The sequence below is a fragment of the Peromyscus californicus genome, unplaced genomic scaffold, assembly GCF_007827085.1.
Source record: "Peromyscus californicus insignis strain IS unplaced genomic scaffold, ASM782708v3 Scaffold_8__1_contigs__length_139910024, whole genome shotgun sequence".
NCBI classification, from domain to species: domain Eukaryota; kingdom Metazoa; phylum Chordata; class Mammalia; order Rodentia; family Cricetidae; genus Peromyscus; species Peromyscus californicus.
The window spans coordinates 84,191,029-84,218,289 of record NW_026294606.1 but is presented as its reverse complement, the minus strand read 5'-3'; the positions used below and the strand labels follow the sequence as shown (position 1 = coordinate 84,218,289).

Below are 27,261 nucleotides of genomic sequence, written 5' to 3'. Positions count from 1 at the left end.
CACTCTTTCTGCATACTGAGAGTCAGTAACTATGTTGAGAGGTTCTATAAAATCCATTAATACCATCAGAATAGCATATAATTCTAATTTTTAGACAGAATTATAAGTACTTTGAACCACTTTACTTACATTTTCTGATTTGTAACCTGCCTTTCTTTTTTTGGTTTGCATCAGTATAAAATGTAGAGGCTCTAGATATTGGTGTTTCCCATACAGTTCGAGGCAGGATATGGTTAGTTCTCTTTATAAGTTTAATTCTATCGCTTTTGGGATATTTGCTGTTTATCTCTCCCAAAAAACTACTGCAAGCTCTTTGCCAACGTTCACTTTCTGCCCATAATTTGTCAATGCCACCCTTAGTTAAAGGTACTCCAATTTCTGCTGGGTCTATTCCTGCTAATTGATGAAGTCTTAATTTTCCTTTTAAGATCAACTCAGAGATCTTTTCCAGATAAGTTTTTAATTTTTTTACTTTGTTTATTTGAAAGAAATATCCATTCCAATTTAATATCCAATATAATATTTCCCTCTGCATTAAAATTAATATTATTTCCTTCTTAGGTCTCTGAGGGAGTTGAAGATTAGATAGTTATAGTTATAGTTTTCCCTGTTAACAAATTCAGAAAAGAAACTCACTCAAGAGGTGTAAAGTGTATAAGTTTGAAAGGCATCAAAAGATAGTTTTTGATTGGTAATACAAGTTAGGATAGAACGTGAATTAGATACCTTTTGGACTCATCAAAATAGGTAATTAATGGAGATTTTTGTCTGAATTTGTCAAATGTTAATGGACTGGAAATTGTTAATGTAATTCTTGACTGTATATATTGTATATACTTATTGTATATAGTTTTTCTTATATTAGTTATAACCTTCTTTTATTATTTTAGACAAAAAGGGGAAATGTGGTGATATGTTGTGTACCCTAATAAAATTTACCTGAAGATCAGAGGACAGAACAAGCCACTAAATTAAACATAGAGGCCAGGCAGTGGTGGCGCACTCCTTTAATCCCAGCACTCAGAAGGCAGAGATCTGTTCGGATCTCTGTGAGTTCAAAGCCACCCTAAACTACATGACATTGATTCAGTCTAGGTGAGAAAACAGAGCCAGGCAGAGTTGGCACACACCTTTAATCCCAGTAACTGGGAATCACACATGCTTTAATCCCAAGAAGTGATGGCTGGGCAGAGAAAGGTATATAAGGCATGAGGAGACAGGAACTGAAGGCTTTTCGGCAGAAGCGTCCCTTTCAGCTAGAGGCTGTTTCAGCTGAAGCCCTTTCGGCTGGAACTCTTTCAGGCTGAGGAGTTGATGAGGTAAGAGTGGTGACTGTGACTTGCTCTGCTTCTTTAATCTTACGGTTTTCACCTCAATATCAGGCTCCGGGTTAATTATAAGACTGTTTAGCAATTTGTGTTACACTGTAGTCCAGGCTGGCCTTGTGCTCAGAGATTCGCCTGCCTCTGCCTCTTGAATGCTGGGATTAAAGGAATATGCCACCACCACCAGGCCCAAGAAAGCTTCCTTCCTTTCTTTCTTCCTTCTTTTCTTTCTTCTTTCTTTTGTTCCTTCCTTCCTTCCTTCCCTCCCTCTGTCCCATCCTTCCTTCCTCCTTTTTTTCAGTTTTAAAAGTACGTTTTTATTTTATTTACAATTTTTTATTTATTTTACATACCAACTACAGATCCCCCTCTCATCCCTTCTCCCAATCGTACCCCCTCCACTTAATCTTACCTCCCACCCCTCATCTCCTCCAAAAAAAGTAAGTTCTCCCATGGCGGGACAGCAAAGCCTGGTACATTCAGTTGAGGCAGGACCCAGCCCCTCCCCCCCTGCCTCAAGGGTGAGCAAGATGCCTGACAGTAGATAATGGGATCAAGAAAGCCAGCTCATGTATCAGGGATAGATCCTGATCACACTGCCAGGGGCCCCTCAAACAGACCCAGCTACACAACTGTCTACTGTATGCAAAGGTCTAGTCTGGTCCCATGCAGGTTCCACAGCTATCAGTCTAAAGTTCATGAGTTCCTATGAGCTTGGTTCAGTTGTCTCTGTAGATTTCCCATCGTGATCTTGATGCCCCTTGCTCATAGAATCCCTCTTCCCTCTCTTCAGCTGGACTCCCAGAGCTCGGCTTGGTGCTTGATTGTGGATCTCTGCATCTGCTTCCATCAGTTACTGGATGAAGGCTCTATGATGACAGTTAGGGTATTCACCAATCTGATTACCAGGGTAGGCCAGTTCAGGTACCTTCACCACTATTGCTAGTAATCTAAGGTGGGATCATCCTTGTGGATTCCTGGGAACTTCCCTAGCACTCAGTTTCTCCCTATCCCCATGTTTCCCTCTATCACGGTATTTCTTTCATTGCTCTCCTACTCCATCCCTGTTCCAGCTCGACCATCTCATTCCCTTATGTTCTTATCCCCCATCCCCTCCCTTCTAGTACCCCTCATTTCCAGTTTACTCATGGATCTCCTCTGTTTCCCCTTCCCAAAGTGATCCATGTGTCCTTCTTAGGGTCCTCCTTGTTTCCTAACTTCTCTGGAGCTGTGGGTTATAGTCTGATTATCCTCTGATTTACATCTAGTATCCACTTAAGAGTGAGTACACACATGTTTGTCTTTCTGAATCTGGGTTACCTCACTCAGGATGATATTCCATCCATTTGCCTGCAAATTTCATGATGCCATTGTTTTTTACAGCTGAGTAATACTCCATTGTCTGTATTTGCCACATTTTCTTTATCCATTCTTTGGTTGAGAGGCATCTAGGTTGCTTTCAAGTTCTGGATATTATGAATAATGCTGCTATGAACATAGTTGAGCAAGTGTCTTTGTGGTATGATTGAACATCCTTTGGGCATATGCCCAAGAGTGGTATCATTGGGTCTTGAGGAAGATTGATTCCCAATTTTCTGAGAAGTCGCCATACTGATTTCCAGAGTGGCTGTACAAGTTTGCACTCCCACCAACAGTGTAGAAGTGTTCCCCTTGTTCCATATCCTCTCCAACATAAGCTGTCTTCAGTGTTTTTGATCTTAGCCATTCTGACAGGTGTAAGATAGTATCTCAGAGTCATTTTGTTTTGCATTTCCCTGATGACTAAGGATGTTAAACAATTCCTTAAATATCTTTTGGCCATTTGGGATTCTTCTGTTGAGAATTCTCTCTTTAGATCTGTAGCCCATTTTTTAATTGGATTGTTTGGTATTTTGACGTCTGGTTTCTTCAGTTTTTTATATATTTTGGAGATCCGCCCTCTGCCAGATGTGCGGTTGGTGAAGATCTTTTCCCATTCTGTAGGCTGTCGTTCTGTCTTATTTACTGTGTCCTTTGCCATATAGAAGCGTCTCAGTTTCAGGAGGTCCTGTTTATTAATTGTTGCTCTCATTGTCTGTGCTACTGGTGTTATATTTAGGAAGTGGTCTCCTGTGCCAATGCATTCTAGACTACTTCCTACTAAGAAAGCTTTCTTATGAGGCAGCTTCTGGCATATTTTCTACAACAGGCCACAGGATTTCTTAGAATAACACGTCTGATTGTCTTTTTAGAGCCTGCTAATAGAATCTCATCAGAAAATACTCCATCTCACACAATATCAAAAGCCACCTCCTCTGCCTTTGTCCTGTTCCACTCCTGCAACAATCCTCATTTGCTACCCTTTTCTCTGTCCATTCTCAGCCTCTGAAATTTCTCAAAACAGTCTTGCATTTGGACCTCTGGGATGCAATTGAATAATTTAAAAAAATCACACTTCTGTTCATATGGTGGTGTGTGTGGTGCCTTCTCCCAACTCACAGTCCTAAGGAACTAAGGACTCCCTGGATACAGCTTGAAGGTTCCTGTGGCCTCTGTGCAATCCTGGAAAATTCCTCAGGTGCTGTAGAAAGATCAAAGACTTCTCTGGAGCAACCCCTTATTTCCTCCTCAAGAAGGTGTGTGGCTGAGGTCACATGGGATAATGGAGAGTGGCTGAGCACCTAGGGACCTGCAGGTCCAAAAGCTAGAGGACCTGAAAAGTAAAAGAATTTCCCACAATGCATTTGGCATGAGAATCTCATCTCCTTGACCTTGTCTGATAGCAAATTTGTTTTGATGTGAGCTGAGACCACTTATAATACTCAATCAATTTTGAGTGGCTACACACCTCCCTCAGTGGAAAAATATTAATGTGTTTGATTTCAAGGCATAGCCTCGGATCATATTAAGAGAATCCAAAAGGGTGAAAGACTAAAGGGCTTTAGCCAAGAGCCTGTGAATGGGGCTTCATTTCTTAATTCTAGATATTGTATCCACTGCAAGTCTGTGCTTGAGAGAAATGGTCACACATCTTTTAAAGGAAGTCACAGGGAAGGAGCCACCCAAGAAGATCTGTAATGGGAGCTGTGACAAGAAAGGCCAAGGCCTGTATAATCTGGTGCCAGTGTTCCCCTGCCTTCAGCATGTCTTTGCCTCAGTCTAAACGATGCATGTTTATTTCCTGAAAGCCTGGATGTCTTGTCCCCAGAGACCAGTGGCCGTCTCCAATACATTCAGTTTTGCCAAGGATCCAAGCCCTGCTGTGTTAGGCCATTCTCCATTCCTGTAGCAAACATCTCAGGTGAATCAGCTTTAAAAAAAATCGTGAGTGGTTTCTTGAGACTCATAGTTTGGGGACGTTGAGTCCAGTGTGGGCTGCCTAGGTTACCTTGAGTCTGTGTTTGCCTTTGCATCCTGGTGGTCCTGAGTAGCAGAGGAGACTGCTCACCTCATGGTAACCCGGAGGTAGACAGAAAGGAGAAGACTGGGATCACAGCTCAAATAACTCACCTTCCTCCCACCTCCTAAAGGTCCAACAACCTCCCAGTAGCATCAAAGCCTGGAGGTGTGAGAATGGGGGCACAAACCTTCAATATGGGGACTTGTGGGGAACACTCTTCTAAACCACAGCCCCTACTCTGGGCTCCTGGAAGACTGAGCTAGATGTTACAGGTGTACCCATGGGCTTCCAAGTCCTAAGAAGCCATGCTTGCTTCCTGGCACAGTCACTGTCCACACAAGATGAAGAGTGCAAAAGACCTTGAAAACACGCCCTGGGTTAGGGAGTGACTTTCAGTTTTGCATGCCACCAGTCAGCGCTCCAGGAAGTTCACAAAATGGTGTGGTAACTGTATCAAAGGCAACATCATTCATTTTCAAAAATCAATAGAATTTGTGTACTGACCCTAGGAGCACAGCGGCTCTTCACAGATCTAGTCATGTGTAGAGGCTTGATGTATATTTTTCTGAACCTGACACAAGCTATTTGACCAAAGCAAAATCACACCTCTTCACACCCTATTAAGCCACCACAGGAGAACAGCCATGAGATTAAATTAGACATGCAATCCTGTCACCTGAATTCTCTGGTCTCAGACTTCAGTAACTGTCCCTGAGAGCTATCTCAGCTAATAAATAGTGACAGGCTAAGTCAGCATGAAATCTGCTAATTTTTGGTAATAGTTGTCTTAATTTATTATTTACAACAGTGATTTCAAAAGCCAGGGTTCTGGGGAGACAGCCTAGCAAACACAAGAATCTGAATTTGGTTCCCAGGGCTCATGTGTGAAAACATCAAATGTGTAATCTCAGTGCTGGGGAGGTATCAGGAGGCAGGTATCCCCAGAGCTCACTGGTCAGCCTAGCCTAACCTAATCTGGGAGCCCCAGGTCTTATGAGAGACCCTGTCTCAAAAAATAATGTAGATGGCTCCTGAGTAATGCCATCCGAGGTTGACATCTGACCTCCATGTGTACATGTACATATATATATATATATATATATATATATATATATATATATATAAACATATATATATCCTTGCCCCCCCAACCCCCCACACAAACATGTGCGCGCGCACACACACACACACACACACACACACACACACACACACACACACATGCATGACAAGATAAAAAGTGATCATTCATGGTTTGTTCAGAGATACCTGGCTTTTTGGGAAAGGTGTCTGTTTCCCAACACACATTTCCTGGGCCTATACCATGCACACAGCACTACATGTTGGGGATTTACAGTGGAGTGGGACACTATCTTGCCTCTTGAGGTGGATGGATTTAAGTACACATGAGAAATAAAAGCTGAAGGATAGAAATCCTTTGGGACTGAATGCCACAGCATCATGGAGTGGTTTTTAATTGTCTAGATTCTGTATTGTACTTCTTTTTTTATTAATTCCTCGCAGGGTCAGGCTTGCAGAATAAAGCTGTCATGATTAATTGAGAGGGACACTCTATGAGGTATAATAGAGCCTTCATTAAGTGAACCACTACTCGGGAACCCGGGAGACTTTTGTGTTTTTTTTAATCAAAGTGTTGGCCTCACCTCAGAGTGGGTTTTCTGCTCTTCTTCCCAGAGCAGAGGGCCAAGCCCCATCTTCATTCACACAGGCATGGGAGTGGTATGGTGTGTGATGTTAAAGTCTTTCCCATATGCTCGATGCTGGGTTACCATGGTTACAACACCTTGTTACTGCCTTCCTGTTATGTTGCTTTTCTAGCCATAGTATAAGTTGCTTCTGCTTAGTTCTAATGTTAGGAAGAGAGCTGAGAAGACACGTACAGGACACTGTCAGCATCCTGGTACCATTTCAAACCTAAGAAATCAGCACAGTCCTTATGTCCGTCCTTCCATCCCCACAGATACTTTTCCAACTATAGATTTAAGGACATGGAAACATATTCGAACCCAGGGAAGAATACCATTTTTCAGTATTCAGGCAAGAAAAAGCAAAAACAGACAAACAAAACCCACCGCACTTTTCTGTCTTATCTCTGCTCCTGGTTTCTCCAGAATCTGTGTAAGCTGGGAAACTAGTCTGGGGAGAAAGGGTGTTATCATAGAAGAGAACAAACAGAGCTGGCCACCGTCTCGGGAGCAAGCTGCAGGAATGACGTGTTTTAAGATAAACTCTTTCCAATTTGCAGCCCCAGGGAAGCAAAGCCTTTTCCTCTACAGGCAAATGTGGCTGTGTCCAGGGCAGACTCATCATCTTGCCACATTTGAGAGGAGATGGCTTCAAGACAGAGCAGCCCCAACACTCAATCCCCTGGTTTCAACACACAGTCAACATGATTTGGGAATCAATGTCTTAGGGGTTCCTCAATCTCGAGCTCCATCTTGGAAACAGCAGACCATGCATTTTAGATTATAGTCAGAGAAATCCAGGAGGAGGAGGAGGAGGTGGAGGAGGAGGAGGAGGAGGAGGAGGAGGAGGAGGAGGAGAAGGGGTGAGGTGAGAGAGTCAAGGGGAGGGAGGGTAAAGGGATGACTGCTGTTCTGCTTCTGGAAATAGAATTCCACATGATTCAACTAAGGATTGTAAAATGCTAACCTGCTCCACAAGCTGAAGACAGATGGACAGATGGGTCCATGATGCCTGTTGCTCCTCCTGTATGCTTTGCTTACAAACTTGAAAAAGCTTTGCACTTCCAGTCTTGGAGGGCTCAGAAGCCTTCTCCTCCCTAGCCTCCCACGCAGAAGTGCCCAGTTCATTGTCAGGGCTGTTCTCTCAGGAAGATGGGTGCTATTTGAAAACTCTGAATGGTTAACTCATAAGTTTTGACCAAGACCCACAAACGTTAATTTTCTTTTAGCTTCTGGTGTTGTCCTAAGCAGACAGCAAACACCCCAGCTTATTGCTTCAAATGCAGCCACTTTGGAGCATTCCCCTTATCTGTCTTCTTAAACGTTCCTCTGTGTTCATAGGGTTCTCAGGGAAGGTCAAACGTATCTCTCAGTGATGTGAGGATCCTTGAAAGATGACGAAGCCGTGGCAAGAGAGAGCTGTTTCTAACCAAGTCCTTAAGTTTCCTTCCCTAACCTAATGCCAAGTGCATGGGGATTGTCTGGGACACATGCTTCCTGCAGGCTTGTCAGTGAGCCCTGTGGCGCTGCAATTCAGAGGGCAGGCTCAGGCTGGGAACATCCACCCAGGGTGCCCTTGACAGGGCATTTTCCAAGTTCTCCGTTCGTTCAGCTGTGGAAATTGGATAACAATGCCTGGCCTACTTACGCAGTTATTGTAATGGCGTTACTCAGAGGAATTTGCCTAATGACTTTTTTCTTTGGGAATGATCTACAGACTTCAAAGCACCAAATAAAAATGGACTTAGTAAAGGAAGCTGGCAATGAAGAAGTCCGCAAAAGAAAAGGAGCCTCTGACTTGAAGTTCATGGCTCATCTAGAATCAAGATTTCCATCCCCTACCTGCCCCATGTCAGGCAATCCTGACAGCCTGACCAACACCTGTACTTGGCTTACTGTGGTGGTGGTGGGGTGATGGTGGTTGCTGGTGGTGGTAGTGGTGGCAGTAGTGGTGTGTGTCTATGTGTGAGCCAGAAATTTGGGGCCGGTGTAATCTGTGACTAGAATAAAGAAGTTGGCGGTACCCCCACTGGGGACTCATCCTCTCCCAGCCGTCCTCTCCAATACTTTCCAAGCCCTGAGGATTTCTGCTCTTGGCACACAGCTTCTTTTTCTACCCTGGTCCCTGTCTTCTACATTGGATGTCAGTACTCACAGCACAATTCTGGACCCCAGAACTCGGGACTCCGTCATGAAATGACCAGAGTTATGTTCTGAATTTGAATATTCCCTACAGCCTGTGTATTGAATAACTTTTCTCCAGGAGTGGAAGGATGTTGAGAAGGAGACTGACAAGGAAGCCAGCCACTTGGGGACAGTCCTGCAGAGGGGGGCTCTGGTGTAAGGGTCAGAGCTGGCCATCGCTTACAGGCTGCAGTGGTTATAGGGAAGAAAAGGGAAAGTCGGAAGAGGGTTGAGAAGTTTCCTGTTTTCAACCTGGAGTTGGTTGTTGCTAGGGGTAACCAGTCATAGAGTTACAGAGTATCAGGAGATTAAAAACATCTCTGGTGGCCACCATTAATAGGGTAGATGAGGAGAGAGGAGAAGAATCCACAAAAACAAGCTACTTGAGTTCCGGAACTCAAACTATTTAGGGAATTATCATTGTTTAACCAAGATGGAGAAGAAAGATCAAACAACAAAATGGCGTGATCATGGCTAGTGAGGAACTGCTGTTATTTGCAAACTTCTGGAAACTCTAGGAGGTAGGGCTTAATTGGAGAGTGTGCTCACTGCCCGGGGCGGGGGCTGCACCTTTGAAGGTTATACTTGGTTACCAGTCCCTTCCTCTCCCATCTGCTATGACGTGACCCACCTCTGCCATATGTGCCCAACACCATGACATTCTGCCTTAGCATGGGCCCAGAATCAGTGAACACGAGGACCATGTGTTGAAACTTCTCAAACACTGAACCAAGTAACTATTTCTTCCTTAAAGCTGATTGTGTCATATGTAGTGGGTAGCTGTTCCAGCTTTGACCTTGAAACACTGTCCCTAGACTGCCACACCTGCCCATGACCTGCCCCTGGGGTGTGGCTGAGAGGGAGCCCCTTAAGACTCGAGGTGCATACGTGCTGGCCCCTTCTGGATACCTCACGGTCTTGGAAGCTGGATGGGAGACCAAGCCAGAGTTCTCCACTGGATGGTACCTCATCTCTCCCAGATCCTGTAACCGACCCCGATTGCCTGTAAATTACCCCAGAAATAAACCTCTCTTGGTTACCAAATAAATTACATGGAATTACCTCATTAATTACAGTTATAGTCATGTATTTGGTCATAGCAACAGAGAAGTAACCATGTATCCTGTGGTTACAACTTCCTCTGCTTTCATCCCTTACTCCAGTGTTTGAAGGCAACTGGCCTGCTACTTCCGGAAGCATCACTGTAGTCAATTCTTCCCCCTTTCTTATTCACCAGCTCTTCAGTGTCTTGGCTTCTGTTTCAATGTGATGGAGACTGTATTCTATGTTGCCTACATTCCTTTTCTAGTCTTGCCTTTGTCTTCAGTGCTGAGGACTGAACCCAGGGTCTTGGGTATGCTGGAGAAGTACTCTTCCACTGAACTAAGTCCCCAGCCTCTTTTCTCGTCTTTTTGTGAGACCCTCATGAGAGCTCTTCAGTCAAGGAGAAGAGAACAAGAGACGAATCTCATCTGACAAGCCAAGATGCACAGTGCCACACGAATGGCCTTCCATGGACACTCTGAGAGTTCAAGGTCAGAAGTGGCAGTCACTTGGGAAGCTTTCCTAGAGGAGGCAGGCATAGGACCGAAGATGAGCAGAGACAAGAGAAATATTCATTCCAGGCAGAGATGTCCCCCAAAAGAAAGGAGACAATGGGTATGTATGACCCTTTTGAAAACAAAGAAAGGCTTTGCCAGTGGACAGAAGATTCCACAGCTAAAGGGGACAACAGAATGGGTCTCCATAAGGATTTTTCAAATATTCTTAGTGTTAGTAATCCTTCCCCACCCCTCTGCCCTATCCTCCTATTCTACTCTCCATCAACGCCCCATTCTCTTCGCCACCTTCCCACCACCCAAACCACCCGTGTTCTGCCGTCCCCTCTAAAGGTCTTCCTTCCAGAAACTGCTGACAGTCCCCTTTCAGTTTGCTGCCTTCTATAAGCACCGCAAGTTAAATGCACCACAAGTTAAACACAGCACCCCCACAATATACATCTACAGTTCTAAAGATAGGACCCACATGTAAAGGAGAGCAGACAGCATTTGTCTTTTTGGGTCTTGTTTGCCTCATTTGGTGTAATGTTTTTCCAGTTCCATCCATTTACCTTCAAATGTCATCATTTCATTTTAGTTCACAGCTGTATAAAATCCCATTGTGCACATGTACCGCATTCTCATCATCCATTCATCGGGCAATGGGCATCTCCACTGACTCCGTTTCCTGGCTCCCATGAACAGAGTGGCAATGAACGCCAATGAGTAAGGAGCTCTCTAGTAGGGTACAGGGACTCATTTATTTTTCAAATGCAGTGAACAGTGCCTTTTTTTTTTTCTGGAACAGAAATCCTTTTTCCACCCTTAAGATCTAATTTATGTGCAGTGGCATTACGTTCAGGGTACAAGTGACAACTTCGTAAACATTTCCACGTGTGTACCCACTGCTCCAACTGTGATATAAAGTACTGCCTTCCCTCCGGGAAGTTCCCCGGGCATTATCAGTTGTTTGTTTGTTAGCCTCCAGGGTGTTTCCAAATTCATTTCCATCTCTTTTCAAGTGTCTCCATAGCTTCAAAGCCTGTCCTTACCTTCTTGTTAATATTTTAATCATGCCAGTGGATGTTGGTGGCGTCTTCATGGGGTTTATGTTAAGTGTCTCCCACTGTCCTAGTCTTGTTTGAGGTATTTATTTAAGCCACTTGCCCCGTGTTCACTGGATGATTTGACTGCTGATATTGAATCGTAGTAATTGTTTGTCTGCACTGGATTCTACATTAAATCAATTTCCCCCCCCGGGGATGATGACCTGTGACTGGAATTTCAGCACTGGAGAGGTGGAGGCAGAAGGATCCTGAGTTCAAGGCCAGCCTGGGCTGTATAGCAAAGGTTAAATTTGTTCCACCAAGCACTTACACTTAATAGCTGACATTCTGTACCTCCTCAGCAACTTCTCCCCCTGCTTATTCCTATCTAACATGCCTCCTACTTTTAATTTGCATTTCTTGCTTCCCAGTGTAATAATCTCAGTTGCTTCTAGACATATCACAAGCGCCTCATCACAGTGTGATTAGTTTTCTCTTACACTGTTGATTTTTCTCTCTAAGAAAATGCATTCGTTCACGTTGGCCAACTTAAATGACATTTTTTGTGTGTACTTTGTTTCTTTCTGTCAATCCCAGCACCAGGCGACAATGCTCTTCAGTCTGAAGAGTATCATTCAACTTTTCTTGGACAACCAAATCTCTTAACTTCACTGATCCAAAAGATCTCTTTAAAAAATGTCCTTTTGGACAAGTGGGATGGTTCAGTGAGTAAAGGTGCTTGTGGCCAAACCTGGCGACCTGAGTTGAGTCCCCAGATCCCATCTGGTGGAAGGAGAGGACCAGTCCCTCCCCACCCCCGGTCCTCTGTCCTCCACATGAGCACACCATGTAACTTTCCCAATCTCTGACTCCTGTCTTCAGTGGGGCTGTCATCACTTTGCTGTCTCCCGTTCTCAAGGGTCAAAATCCTGGACTGCTGATGGCCACTGCCTGAGAACAGGCTTAATGTTAAGGAATGAACAAGAAACAGGGCTTGAAAACAGAAATGATAAGCCTGAGAAACATTTCCTCCCTTAAAGTTGTTTCTCCAGAGTATTTGCCACAGCGATGACAATGAGGACCCATGAGCAACTAAGGAAAAGAGACTTTGTCTATAGAAACTGTTCTCTCTCTCTCTCTCTCTCTCTCTCTCTCTCTCTCTCTCTCTCTCTCTCTCTCTCTCTCTCTCGTGTGTGTGTGTGTGTGTGTGTGTGTGTGTACATGTGGAAGACAAACAGAACAACCTTGTGTGTCTTTTATTAGGCATCCATCACCTTGTTTTTGAGGCAGGGTCTCTCACTGAGCTGGAACTCACCAAGTAGACCGGATTGACTGGCCAGCAACTGCCAGGGATCTGTCTGTCTCCACCTCCCCAGCACTGGGATTAGAAGCATGCACTGCTCATCTAAAAGAAAACTTCTAACAATGACCTTTAAAGCCCAGCCCAGATGCAGCTTGCGCTGGTTGTTTATTAGAGTGTAACAAGTTAACACAAGACTCAGTGATTTAAAACAAGTACCTCTCAGGCAGAGTCGAGAGGGCAGATGTATCTGGTCCAGGGGACACGTACAAATAATAGGTCCCCTGGATGCTGGGTCTGGATGACTGGGGATAAGCTACTGTCTCACTGAAATGGTCAGGAAGTTGGACTCGAACAGATTGCCACCTGGAACACCTATGTGTGGATTTCCTACCATGGCTCGGGCTCCCTGACTGGAGGAATGTTCCAGGGGTCAAGGTCACCAGCTGCAGTTTGTATGACCCACCCTTAAAAGTCACCCAGTGTCTCTCTCCTCTAACGAAGTCTGCCAGTTGGAACAGTCTCAAGTCACTTTCTAGGTAGAGTTTTCCTGCCTGGCCCACAGTCAGGACAAATCTCTATCACCTGCCAGTCCCACAGCCCCTCAGACCCGACCAAGTAAACACAGAGACTTATATTGGTTTCAAACTGTATGGCCGTGGCAGGCTTCTTGCTAACTGTTCTTACAGCTTAAATTTATCCATTTCTATAAATCTATGCCTTGCCACATGGCTCGTGGCTTACCGGCACCTTCACATGCTGTTTCTCATCGTGGCGGCTGGCAGTGTCTCTCTGACTCAGCCTTCCACTTCCCAGCTTTATTCTCCTCCTTGTCCCGCCTACACTTCCTGCCTAGCCAATGGCCAATCAGTGTTTTATTTATTAACTAATTAGCAACACATTTGCCATACAGAACATTCCACAGCACACAGGGGACCCAACTCCACCTTTAATAAGAAGACTGTCAGAACCTGCAAGCACAGTTTCAAGATCTGTGTCAGGTGTTTTTATGCCTTCTCTCCGTGAACCTGAGCTAGCAAAGCTGGATGACCAGCACCCCCAGGGGCTCCACTGTTTCTGTCCCCTCAGTGCTGGGTTACAAGTGCTTGCTCTTAGGACTTGAGGTTGTTTCATATGTGTTGTGAGGATCTGACCTCAAATCTGGGGATTCAAGCGCGTCACCAGCTAAGCTGTCTCCCCTGCTTCTACCCTCCTGTAAAGCAGTCTTTAGAATGCCCGTAATTCTTGACTCTGTGTGTTCATAATGACATGAACACATCTTCATACGTGAGAATGGTGGTTTGAATCAGAATGGCCCTCATAGGCTCAGAGGCAGTGGCACTATTAGGAGGTGTGGGAGGAGGCGTGGCCTTGTGGGAGGAAGTGTGTCACTTTGAGGTTGCAAATGCTCAAGCCAGGCCCAGTGTCTGTCTGTCTTCCTGCTGCTTGCGGATCCATATGGAGAACTCTCGGCTCCTTCTCCAGCACATCTGCCTGCCTGCCACCATGCTCCCGTCATGATGAAAATGGACTAAACCTCTCAGTTGTAAGCCAGCCCCAGTTAAATGGTCTTCTTTATGAGTTGCTGTGGTCATGGTGTCTCTTCACAGCAATAGAAACCCTAAGATAGTAAGTATGATGTATGATATGGCATATATGGGTAAGATACAGTTACGGTGAGTCCTATGTATAGGACTATCTTTCTGTAGGAAGTGTCAGAGTCAGGTCACACACACACCCTTTTGTGACCCTTGAAGCACCATCAGTACTAGAGTATCAGTACTAGTCCACATTTTCATTTCTGTCCCCTGGCTATAGAGTGCCCGGAATTGGGGGCATTGTTAAAACCAAAATCCAGAGGCTTTGTTTTAAAGTTTTAGACCTCTTCTTCACCCTCAGAGAGATCCTTTCTGTTACAGGTGGAGGTTGAGGGTCGGAAGAGGTTTCAAGTTGCTTTTTATAGTGAGGTTCCTGAATTTTCAATAGTCTGGGCAGCAAATGGCTCAGCTGTCCAGCCAACAAGACAGAGGAAGGCAGTATCTGTTTGTACCCTTGGTATTTGGCGACGCGGCTTTAATCAGGAGGAATGCCTGGGGGACAAAACTAACTAGGATAGGGCCTGGGTGGACAAGCACTGTTGCTCAGAAGTCACACACACACACACACACACACACACACACACACACACACACACACACACACACACACACACTCACACATACACGGCTCAGTGCCTGCTGACTGCACTGGGGAGGAGAAGAGCGAGCCAGGCAGCCTCAGGCCAGAGTCTAGCGCCACCAAAACTGCACTTCCCGGTTTAGGAAGCCAGGTAGGGGGCGCGGGCAGTTAACAGCTCCCGCCAAGTGGGTGCGCGCGCTCTGCCGGCTCCGCTACCTGAGCCGGCAACCACGTCACCGCCACATCATCTGGCCTCTTCTATTTGCAGGGAACCAGGAAAGGGAGCGGCGGCGGGAGGCGCGGGGCCGCGGGCGCCGGGAAGATGCTGCAGTCCCTGGCTGGCAGCTCGTGCGTGCGCCTGGTGGAGCGGCACCGCTCGGCCTGGTGCTTCGGCTTCCTGGTGCTGGGCTACCTGCTCTACCTGGTGTTCGGCGCCGTGGTCTTCTCGTCCGTGGAGCTGCCTTACGAGGACCTGCTGCGCCAGGAGCTGCGCAAGCTGAAGCGGCGCTTCCTGGAGGAGCACGAGTGTCTGTCGGAGCCGCAGCTGGAGCAGTTCCTGGGCCGCGTGCTGGAGGCCAGCAATTATGGAGTGTCGGTGCTCAGCAACGCCTCTGGCAATTGGAACTGGGACTTCACCTCGGCGCTCTTCTTCGCCAGCACGGTGCTCTCCACCACAGGTAGGGCCACTGCTGCCACCTTGCGCTGTCCCCGGCGACCCCAGGCCTCCCCTGGGCGCATCCCGCGGTGGCCCGCAGTGGCAGCCAGCGAGGTGACCTCGGAGCACTACGTGGTGTTGCAGCTGTAACTCTTCGGGAGTAGTCTCTAACACCCTGGACCTAGCTGCTGCAGGGGCCTCTTTCGCTGCTCCCCTACTTGCCGGGGACCCTGAGTTGATGGGGCGGGTGGGTCCCTGACATCCTGTCCTAGAAACTGAGCAGCAGGGCTAGGGGTGACTGAGAGTGTTCAAGGAGTGTTCATCCCCCTGCTGGCTCCATCCTAGAGACCCCAGGCTGAGGAATCTAGTAATGACACTTGGATGGGTCACCTTTGTGAGGGGACACCCACTTCCCTACTGTAGACCTATTTCAGCTTCTTTGGATCTGTTTTGGGGACAGTGGTGACATCACTGTGCTTTTTGCAGGTGACCTCTGAGCAGACAGGCCTATGGGGTTTCAGAGTAGGAGGATGGTGGGAGTGGGGAAGGGGGTTTGACTTGATCTGGACCCCACACTGTGGGGCTTCCTGACTCAGCTTCAGGTGTGTTCGGCTCTCCACTTACTTTGAGGCTCCACCTTCTGCAGGAGGCTTAGAAATCCAGCTGAACATACATGCGCCGGGGAGCACCAGTTAGACTAGAGGAAGAAAGGCCAGGTTTTGTCAGTGGTGGCTAGCCATGCGTGCAGGCTACCGAGGACATGACTAGGTGCGTGGACTGCTAGAGGGGCTGTTAAAGGGCCTCGGTACTGTCCCTTCTTAGGCATGAGATCCAATCTTTGAAATGGTCCCTTTTGGCAGGCACAAGGTCACACAGTGCCCAGGGACACTCTGGAATCTGGGCCTTGAGAGTTCTTGCCAGGAACAGCGTGTTATGCCCCTGCCCCACCTTTCCAAGTGAGTCAACATCACCTGGGTTCCTCCAGCCCTTCCTTCACCCTCCGCTGCCTCTCCGACTGGCCCTTCCTTCACAACCTCCTTTGGGCTGTGGCCAGTAAATTATTTTATTAATGACCCAATAATGAGTAAACACACGCTCTCCAGCCAGATCAGGTAAATGTATTGTTCAGAAATCGGGGATGAGTTACCGCACTTGCTACAAGCACTCGCTACAAACCCGGGGAGAGTGCTGAACTGTATTGTGGTATTTTAAAACTGTGTTAAACGGATGCCCAAGCAAGACAAACCTGTTGGCCCACTTTCCAAAGGAAAGTCTGCTCCTCCCCTGCTGCCCACAGTCCAGGTTTTATCTCAACATCACCCAGTTCCTCAGGTGAGTCAGTCAGGTCTTTTTGAATTCTGTTGGTGCCAGAGTGTAAATCCCTCATTCTCCATAGACATGCATATTTACAGAAAGTTCACAACTGGCGCACAATGTTGGGTGAGCAGTTTGAAAATGAAAACTGCTCTTACGGGGCCTGGGAACAGGGCAAGGATAAGAAGTGCCATAAGGAAAAGAAAGTATGCTTTTCCTGGGTGGGGTTTGCAGGTAGTGTAGAAGTTCTTGTATAATCGGGGTATCCTATGTACCCTGAATTATATGTCAAAAACTAGGTCAGACTCTTTCTTCTGGGAAGTAATTGTCTATTTAATGTGCAACACGTCCCCTATGATTAGGAAGCATTACAACACCTGGACTAGTTGTGTGTGAGTGTGTGTGTGTGTGTGTGTGTGTGTGTGTGTGTGTGTGTGTGCTTGATTATTGGTATTCGGATTGCATTGTCATTCCTGAGAAAGAAAGTCTGAACTCTGGAGGTGGAACAAGAGTTCATTTAAGAAATGAGAGCAAGGGGCATTTAGGGATAAGCCAGACAAAAGGGGAGACTCTTGGTTTGTAAAACCAGCTGATCAGTGAGATCTCCTTATGAACACACTACTGTGAGGCAAAGTCCCTCCTCTCTCGGTTTTGAGCTGATGCCATCAGAAGACACATTTGATAGCCCTTATGGTTTCCAAAATGCTTTTGTGGCAGAAATACAGACAGCGCTAAGATTAAAGCTGATAGGTTTCATTGCTAAGAAAGTGTTTTCTGCAAGAGAAGCAGGAGCTCTGACGCACCGGAGTTACCCCTGTCTCAGGCAGGAATTAGTCACGTGCCTTTAACAGTAAACTCTTGTCTGGCATGGTAATGATAGGCTTCACAAAGCTGTCTTTCTGCTGGGCTTGGTGGTGTATATTTCTAGTCTTGGCACTAGGGAAACTGAGGCAGGTGGATTACTGGGATTTTGAGGCTAGTTTAGATTAGGTAGTGGGTGAGACCTTGTCTCTCACTTCTAAGTGAATCAGAACAATAGTAAAACCCATAAAGATGCCCTTGCTGGCTGCCATTTTTTGTAGCATAGGCTAACAAGTGCTTTTATCGGAGTCTGCTTGCCCTCCCAGCACCAACTTTCATCGATGGAAGGAAATGGGTGATGTCTTCCTGGTCCATGTAGAAGAAGTTTCAGGATAGCCTAATTCCTCACTGGTCTACAGCCATACTCTGAATGTGCCTCTTCTTGGAAGCTAAGCAGGGTGGGGCCTGGTTAGTGCTTGGATGGAAGGCTTCAGTAATCACAGGGCACCATGTTATCCTTAAAGGAATGAACGCCTGGTAGAGGAAGCAAGATGGTTGCTTTCCCTCACTTCAAGGCTCTTGGCTGAGACACCAGACACGGAGAGGCATGCACACTTACTTTCTGTCCACTTAAGCGTCACGGCAACAATGCATATGGACATTTCCACTTTCTGTGTATAGGGTGGGCTCTCCTGGAATGAGGGTCCCTTCAGAGCAGGCCTACTCTGGGAGAAGACTGAAGAGAACAGAGCAATAGCCTTCCCACTCTGCTCCTTCTACAAATGTGGTGGAACAGCCTCAAATGTTATCAACCTTGTTTCAACTGAGACTTCAGAACAGCACTGGAAGCCACGTGAGAGCAGAGAAAAGGGTGTACCTGTGCCAGGCTTTTCCGAGGAAAGGGGGGCACACAAGGAAAAGAGGCCACAGCACCCAAGCACCTTCTGTACCGCAGCCCCATGCACCTTCTGTACCGCAGCCCCATGCACCTTCTGTACCGCAGCCCCATGCACCTTCTATACTGCAGCCTCATGCACCTTCTATACTGCAGCCTCATGCACCTTCTATACTGCAGCCCCATGCACCTTCTAAACTGCAACCTCATGCACCTTCTAAACTGCAACCCCATGCACCTTCTATACTGCAGCCCCATGCACCTTCAATACAAGGAATAACATTTGGGTTCTCGGGGAGTAAGAGATAACTCTGCTAATGTGTCTGCCACTTTCAGCCATGTCATTCATTCTGAGTTCTCTCTCCCACCCTCCCTCACTCCCTTCTGTTTGTCATTGTTTTGTTTTGTTGTACCTCTGGGTCTTAAACCCCAGGCAGGCCTCACATTTGTTAGGGAAGCACTAAGCTGCATTCCTGGACCTTTTCCGTACATTTTTTTTTTTGTTTGTTTGAGATGGAATCTCTCTAGGCTGCTCAGGCTCTCTCTGTAGCCCAGGCAGGCAGGCCTTGAACTTGAAATCGACTTGTCTCAACTTCTGGGGTAGCTGGGGTGGAAGGCCTGCACACCAGGCTTAGCTGCCATTCATTCCTAAGAGCAATGTATGCTGCTGGTGGACTGGGCTTGCTTTCTCTTGCACCCCTGCAGGCGTGGCCACAGCGTGATGATGGATGCCTGGTAAATGCAGTATTTGGATTCAGACAGTGTGTACGATGTCTCTACCTTTCGTTTCTTCAGCAATGTGTGGTCCACATGAGAGTCTGTTCTGCTATCTGCAGATGAGTGCCTTTGCCTGCTTGTGAAGAAAAGCTTTAAAACTCGTCTAAAGCCAGGAAAGCCAGGTGCGGTGGCTCACATTTATATTCCCAGTACTAGAGAAGCTGAGGCAGAAGGATTGCTGAGAGTTCATAGTCAGCTTGGACTACAGAGTAAGACTCTCTCTCTCTCTCTCTCTCTCTCTGTCTTGCACACACACACACACACACACAAATCAAAACAAAAGAAGTGTCCAAGAAGAAAGAATTGTTTGGGTTATTGTGACCTGGGCGTTGCATTAGTCAGGGGAGCAACTACCTGAGCACTGTTTTTTTTTTTTTTTTTTTTTTTAAAGGGGTGGGATCAGGTAATAGAGGGGTGGTGCCTGATCCTCAGTTTTAAAACTGTTGTCAGTAAGGAAAATGTATCATTACCCTCAGGCAGTGTTTGTGAGAAGTCTGTGACAGACATGGACCATTAGCACCTGATACATAAGCTACACCCACAGCTTCAGGAGTCCTGAAGCATGGTCTTCATCTTTTCAAACAATTAGGGAAAATAGCAGAAGTTAAGTTTTCCCAACACAATAAAAGTTGACGCCAATCATAGTGTGTAAGAAGTCTATTGACCTCAGCCACACCTGTCACTTCTGTGTTCCTTATGGCTGCGGTCTGGAGGAGTTGAATGGTTGTCGTGGAAACCATCGGGCCACACACCCTAAACCAGCTGTTCTCTAAGTCTTTACAGAGCAAGTTCCAGACACCTGTTAGGAATGTTCTGGAAGGAGCCCTGAGAGTCTGTGAGCTCTGTGAGTACCCCTTTGCTTTTGCTCCCTTGCCATAAGACAGCTGGAACCGGGCTCTGCATATCTCCTGGGGCTGTTAAACTAGATGCCACCTCTAAGACACTGACCCCCAGCAAGCCTGCTGGGAAACCAATAGTTAATTGTAGGATGTCACAAAGTCTGTGACACAGCCCCATTCTTTCTGAAGGGCAACAAAGCCGTGCTTCACACTGGGGTTATTTATCAAACATGAACACAGACCATTGTGGTACATGCTGGTCATCCCAGCACTTCAGAAATAGAGGATCAGGAGTGTAGGGCTAGCCTCAGCTACATCAGATCCTGTCTCAGCAAAACCAGACCAAATCAAAGGACAGTATATGTTCGATCTAGAACAAGAATGAAAGCAAAAAATCAATAAGGAAGTCTCTATCAGCCAGTGTGGGGCTGTAATCCCTGCAGGCAGAGTATAAGCTTTGGCTCCTCTGGAGAACTTGTTGGTTTCTGTTTCTCTTTTTTAGATTTATTTTAAATGATGTGTATGTTTATGTATAATTATGTACACATGAGTGCAGGTGTCACCAGAGGCCAGAAGAGGGTGTGTGATTGTCTGGAGCAGGAGTTCTAGGTGGTTGTGTGACCCCTCTGCTTGACACGGGTGCTGGGGAGTGAACTTGGGTCCTCTGCAAGAACAGGACGGGCTCTTAACTGCTGAGTCATCTTGCCAGCCCAGGTCTCAGTTTTCATCCATTGGATTGTGTGGTTTTGTGAGCCCACGGGAACTAAAGTGGGGAGGCACAGCTGCAGGAAATCGCAGGAGACAGGCAGTGGGAAGACAGACAGATCACAACCCACAAAACTCACGTGAAATCTAAAGAGTGCTCCGGGCTGTGGACACTCATCACTCTCCTAGCACCATCTCACGGTACAGAGGTGGAGACTGAAAACCAACCGGCTGATGCCTCTGCTTAGCTCACAGCTATAGCGACCTGGCTTTATCTTGATGAGGAGCTCAATCTCTCTTAGCCAGTGGCTGCTCAAGGTTGTTGCAGGCCTCACTGTGTCTACCACAAGCTCCTGTGCTCAAGTCCTAACCTGGAAACCTCCAGCAGGGCCTGGGTGTAGAGATAGAGGACTGGAAAGAGTGATAAGTGGAAAATGAGGATCCAGCCAGAAAGTGGCACCTGCCAGCCAGAGAAGCCTCAGAAAAAGCTCAACCTGCTAGCACCTTGATGACCAGCCTTTGGGGCTGTGATGAAGTAGAAAGTAAATTTCTGTTTTAGAGCATCAGTCTGTGTTCTTGTGCAACTGAAGCCCTAGCAAAGAAGCAGGGTCTTTGGTCTTTTTTTTTTAGAGAGAGAGAGAGAAAGAGAGAGGTGGGAGGGGTCAGACACAGGAACAGAAGAAACAGAAGTTTCCAGGGTGTGGGAATCACACCTGTAATCCTGGCACTGTGGAAGGAAAGCAGAGAAAAGAAAACAGAAACAGATTTTTTTTTTTTTTTCTAAATCTTCGCTCTTGTAAGCCCCGTGCACTGTACTCAAACGGGACATCACTCTTGCAGAGCCAAATAGAGATACGGATGCCCTTGAGCCAAAAAACACACGTCAACATGCTCCTGTTTAAGAACAGTGTGCGATTGGGGGTGGGGGTCTTGCTGTGCAAGCATGAGGACCTGAATTCAGGCCTCCAGCACTCAAATCAGCAGCCCACACCGTCACCCTCAGCTCTGCAGGAGGCAGAGCCAGGAAGATCTCTGGTACTCGATTTTGTCAGTCCAGCCTCAGGTTCAGTAAGAGACCTGTTCTCAGGATAGAGCAGGACACCCAACATCCTCCTCCAGCCTCTGTGCCCCATGGGCATACACTTGAACAGAGGTGCACACACACACACACACACACACACACACACACACACACACACCCTCACACACACGAGTATATAAGAAATTCTGTGAGAGCTTCTAGCCAGCATTGGTAGAGGAGAACAAATGTTTATGCTTAATTATGTAAACCCACCCCATTTGTACTACATAAGATCTTCAGTATTTCAATATCTCAGAGTTTTTTTACCCTTAATCTCAAAACTTGCTGTTCTCGTGCCTATTTATAGAACTTGGAACATACTGTTACAACCAAATGGCCGTGGATTTCAAGAAACTGCGCCTTTGCTTTTAATAACAGAACTTCGAGTTATGTTAGGAATAGAATCTTCCCCCGTGCTGTGCTGTTAACCCAGTGAGAACAATGAGGCCCTCAGGACACTGTGTGGAAAGGGAGAGTGTCTGCAGCTTGGACTGTGGTGTCGGGGAGAGGGTCTGTAATCTGCAGGACACAGTTGACGCTCTCCAGGCCAGAGCTGGTGGAGTTACCCTCAGTCAGTTCTGTCGACCTATTCCAAAATAAAGTATTTCAAGAGGCACCTCCCAGCACAAGGCTGGCCTCAGGGACAGACACACAGTTGACCCCAGATGTTCCCCTTAGCATGGGGAGAGTGGCAGTCTGCTGGATTTTATTTTCAAGTGGCACTCATAAATGGCCACCGCATCAGTGGTTTTTCCCATTGCTGCAGCAAAGTATCCGACTGAAGTGAGTTAAGGAAAGACAGGTTTCTTTTGACTCAGTGTCCGAGGGCACACAGTCTTCTGGAAAGGTCTGACAGCAGGAACGTGAGACAGCTGGTCACACGGTGTCTGTAGTGAGGAAGTACCAAGAGACGGCTGCTGGTGTCTATCTGCTTTCTCATTGTGGTGCCCTCCACTACCCCAGCCCATGGGATGCTGTTTGGACATTCAGGGGGCATTTTTCCATCTCAGTTAACCAGTCTAACTCTCGCACAGACATGCTCAGAGGTTTGCCTCCCAGGGCATTTTAGATCCTATCAAGTTGACAATCAGAGTCAATTGTCACAGCAATTACAGTCGGACCCTTGCAGCGTGGAAGCAGGGTTTACATGGTCTGTGTCCAGCAGGAGGTGAAGGTGGCCTCCCTCAGCGAGCACATGGTGTAGGAGTCCTCTGCTCTCCTGCACCTCTCCTCTGCCCTAGACTCAGCTAGGCTCTGACCTTCCCCGTTGATTCTAAGATCATGTCCTTGCAGTTGGTGGCCACTTAGTCAGTAGGCTGCTGGTGGGATGTGACCCTGACCGGAGGTCTACAGAAGGGCCAGGGGAGAGGGGAGCTTCAGGTTGTATGTATATGCTCCTGAGAGGGCTGTGAGATTCTCTCAGGGTGGGGAATTGGGCTGGCAAGTTTTTCCGTTATTTTCTAGTGTTACTGTGCTGCTGTGCTTTAACTTGCAAAACTGACTCTTGCTACGTTGACGAGGTCAGCTGGCTCCGGCTGGACATTAGCCATGCTTTGCAGTTTGCTTTGCTGTCATCTGCTGGACCCTGGGCAGTTTGTGCTTCCTAGTTACCTGGTCTACGGGGATGCAAATTAAAGGCCTGCCCTCAGAATGCTCCTTTGATGGTTAGGATTGTCAGCACCACATCTGGAGTCACCTAGGAGACAAGTCTCTGGGCGTGTCTGTAAGGGAGTTTCTAGACTGGGTTAATTGAGATGGGAAGACACACCCTAAATGTGGGTGGCACCATCCCATGGGCTGGAATCCTAGACTGAATAAAAAGGAGAAGGTGAGCTGGGCACTGGCATGCATCCCTCTGCTTCCTGACCAGGGATGCACTATGACCTCACACTATTGCCATGCCTTCCCACCATGATGGTCTGCACCCACACTCTGAGCCCAAGTGGACCCTTTCTTCAGCTGCTTTAGCCACATACTCTGCCATAGCAATGAGAAGAGTGACCGACACAGCTCTGCAGATTCAGCCACTGGGTCAGCTGGTGAATTCAGTGGAGAGAAAGACAAACTCACACAAGGCCTCTCAGACTGTCTCTGAATGCAGCCAATGGATCACACCTGAGATGCGGATCAGTTGGTAGAGTGCTTGCCTAGCATGCACAAAGTCCTGGGTTCAGTCCTCAGCACTGCACAAACGTAGTGTGCTGGCGTACGCCTATAATTCCAGCACTCAGGAGGCAGAGGCAAGAGGAATTTGGTGAGTCTGGGGCCAGCCTGGGCTACATAAGACACTGTCTCAAAAAGAAGAAAAGTGTGGGGTTGTTCTGTGGAGACAAGGTTGGCGGCTCCAATTGTGATGTGTCTTTTGTATTGATGATTTCACGGCCTCTGTACATTCTTCTTGTTCTGTTGGAGTCTCTTGAAGTTTCTTATGACTCTGGTTAGGTTTGTAGTGCAGCTGAAAGAGGTTATACGTTTCTGAGCATGGCACACAGGACTCAGGTCCTCTTACCAGTGGGTTCTGAGCATGGCACACAGGACTCAGGTCCTCTTTGAGGTGGGTTCTGAGCATGGCACACAGGACTCAGGTCCTCTTACCAGTGGGTTCTGAGTATGGCACACAGGACTCAGGTCCTCTTACCAGTGGGTTCTGAGCATGGCACACAGGACTCAGGTCCTCTTACTGATGGGTTCTAAGCATGGCACACAGGACTCAGGTCCTCTTACCAGTGGGTTCTGAGCATGGCACACAGGACTCAGGTCCTCTTACCAGTGGGTTCTGAGCATGGCACACAGGACTCAGGTCCTCTTTGAGGTGGGTTCTGGGCATGGCACACAGGACTCTGGTCCTCTTACCAGTGGGTTCTGCCAAGGTTTTGTCCTTTCAGCCTAACCCTGCTTCATACCCTTCCCAGATGTTTAGCTTTCTACCTGCACTTGGTAGCATGGCCAAAAAGCCATTATAAGCAGGGCCAAGTGAGGCTCCAGGATCAGGAGAGAGACAGATTGCAGCACCATCCTTGCTTGCTCTGAGCGCGGTGGGGAGCCCTGGTGGATTTTGAGGGAATGGGTGACATGTTCTAGAAGATTTTCCCTAGCAAGGCTAAAAGGACAGAGGAGAATGATGGTTATACTGACTGGGATAAGGCCTGGCATCCAGCCATAGACCATTGAACTTGGGGTTCTTGTAGGATGGGCTGCATCAGGTACGTTCAGCTATGATGGGGTACTGTGAGGGTTACCCTTTGAAGTGTGGGAGACTGCCTGCCGTGGTTCCCAGTTATCTGGCATGGCTTTTGAGAAATGGATTTGACTTTCACCATTGAGGGGAAATAGACAAGGAGGAGGAGGAAGAGAGAGAGTTCAGATGGAGCGTGTGACCGACGACTCTCCAGGGTAAGTTGCCGCCATGATGGACAGCTTCTAAGTAGTTTTAAATACTTCAATTGCTGTGCTAATGAAGAGTATCTAAACTCTGCCGCTGTTTCTAATTTAATAGTGTATAAAGCTATGCAAGAAGCTGAAAAAATAGAACGTTATATTTTTATAGATTCAACAGGGGGTACTTAATGTTTGATAGCTCATAAAATGTATGTTATAAAATTGACGTGCACACAGCTGACAGAATGCTAACAAATAAATACATTCAGCACAATTTTTAGTGGATAACATGAAAGGTACCATGGGGCCTATCTAGGTGGCTTGCTTTTAGGAGCCAAAAAACAAACATGAAGGGTTTTTTTTCCCCCAATAGAGTCAACCATTTTAGAGGGTATAGTTGTCAGATAAACATGTGATCACTGTCTTTTGATTTTCAGTGGACAGGAAAACATCTCCAGCTTTCAGACAAATGCCCTAGTGACAGTGAAGTCAACCCGGGCTTGCTTACTTGTGCATCCTCTCTCTCTCTCTCTCTCTCTCTCTCTCTCTCTCTCTCTCTCCCCCTCTCTCCACTCTGTCTCTCCTCTTTCTCTTTTTATTTCCCTTATCTTCTCTCTCTCCTTTCTCCTGATCATTCCTTTCTTCCTCTTTCTCTCCTTTCTTTCCATCTATCTCATTTCTGTGTCCCTGCTCTCTCCCTTCCTCCCTCTCTCTCCCCCTCTCCCTCCCTCCCTCTCTTTCTCTCTCTCCCTCCCTCTCTCTCCCCCTCTCCCTCCCTCTCTCTCTCCCTCTCCCTCTCTCTCCCTCCCCCTCTCTCTCCCTCCCCCTCTCTCTCCCTCTCCCTCCCTCCCTCTCCCTCCCTCCCTCTCCCTCTCTCTCCCCCCTCTCCCTCCCTCTCTCTCCCTCTCCCTCCCTCCCTCCCTCCCTCCCTCCCTCCCTCTCTCTCTCTCTCTCCCCCTCTCTCTCCCTCCCTCCCTCTCTCCTGTACCTCCTGTCTTTTGTTTTCCTATTTCTTTCTCCCCATCTCTCCTTTCTCCTCCTCCCCTGTCTTCTCTCCTCCTCCCACTCCTGCTCCTTCTCTCTGTGAGTCTCTCTCTTCCCCTCCACCCCTCCTTTCCATTTCCCCTGCCCTCTTCTCCTCTTGGAGTACTGGGGTGGGGGGCGTGGGGGGGTGAACCTCACATCACATACACTAGGCAAGCACTCTACCACTGAGCCCCACTCACTCCCCCTTCCAGAGGCCATTGCATTTGCCCCTTCTCGGGTTTGGAAGGACTCTCTTCTGAAAACTGCTGCCTTCCACCCCTTAGGCTGGCTTTCTTGTTCCCTACCCACTCTTCCTGGTGCAGCCTCAGCTTGGGAATAACAACAGGGAAGTGAAATATCTTAAACCAAAATTAAAAGGTTCCAGCATTCTTGTAACCAAAATTCTTCAAGTGTTTGAATACCGGTTACCAAGGCACTCAATTATTTAAAGAACATGGCTAGGTGGATTAAGTTAATTAAAGACACAGGAGAGGCTGTTCCCAAGCTGCCTGCCTACATGTCACTGCTGAGTTGGCTCCTGGAGGCCCGGAGCTGAGTGAAGGGCCCCTTTGCCATCCACCCTCCACCCAGACTGAAAGGGACCAGGGAAGCAGCCAGCTCCACCAGATGGGCCTCCTGGTGGGCATGGGATGGCAGGGTCCCCTGTAGAAGGGAAGGGCGTGCTGTGTGGACCAGCCATCTGTCAGTCACACTGCTCCAGCCCACCACCTGCCATGGCAAAGCAGTTGAATCTTTGCAGCCCAAACCACGGGGACAAAAAGAGACTGAAAAACTGGAAAGAGTAGGCCAAAAAGCTAACGTCTAGCCATGGCGCACATGGAAGGTAACATGAGACTGCCCTTGCTCTTCTGGCAGCCGAGGGGAGCTGAGGCAGGATGGCCTGAGGATGCCTCCTCTCCCATCACTCAGAACAAGTCTGCACTGTCTGGACTTGTCCTCTGCTGTGCACAGGCTGTTAGCTGCCCTCCGGGATGGTGCAGTCTGTGACTGCAGTCTCTTCTGTCATTTGACCTGTCCCTTCTGAGTGTTGCTGGCCAAGACCAGAGTCATCCTTCACCATGGGAAGGGCACCGTGAAGTCACATTATCATGAGTCAGTCTGGTCAATCCTGCT

At 47.4% G+C, this 27,261-nt stretch overlaps 1 protein-coding gene across 2 annotated transcripts in view; it reads left to right on the top strand.

Moving 5' to 3' along the window:
- Positions 1 to 14,009: 14,009 nt before the first annotated feature.
- The window catches only part of Kcnk1 (potassium two pore domain channel subfamily K member 1), a 38,850-nt gene continuing 25,598 nt past the window's right edge, over positions 14,010 to 27,261 (top strand). The window contains exons 1-2 of one of the 2 annotated variants that reach the window (XM_052727568.1): positions 14,010 to 14,107; positions 14,925 to 15,333. In XM_052727568.1, coding sequence (XP_052583528.1) covers positions 14,072 to 14,107; positions 14,925 to 15,333 — 445 coding nt within the window. In that variant the 5' untranslated portion in view covers positions 14,010 to 14,071. Of the gene's footprint in view, positions 14,108 to 14,643; positions 14,808 to 14,924; positions 15,334 to 27,261 lie in introns of those variants that run through there. The other variant, XM_052727569.1, reaches the window with a different exon arrangement.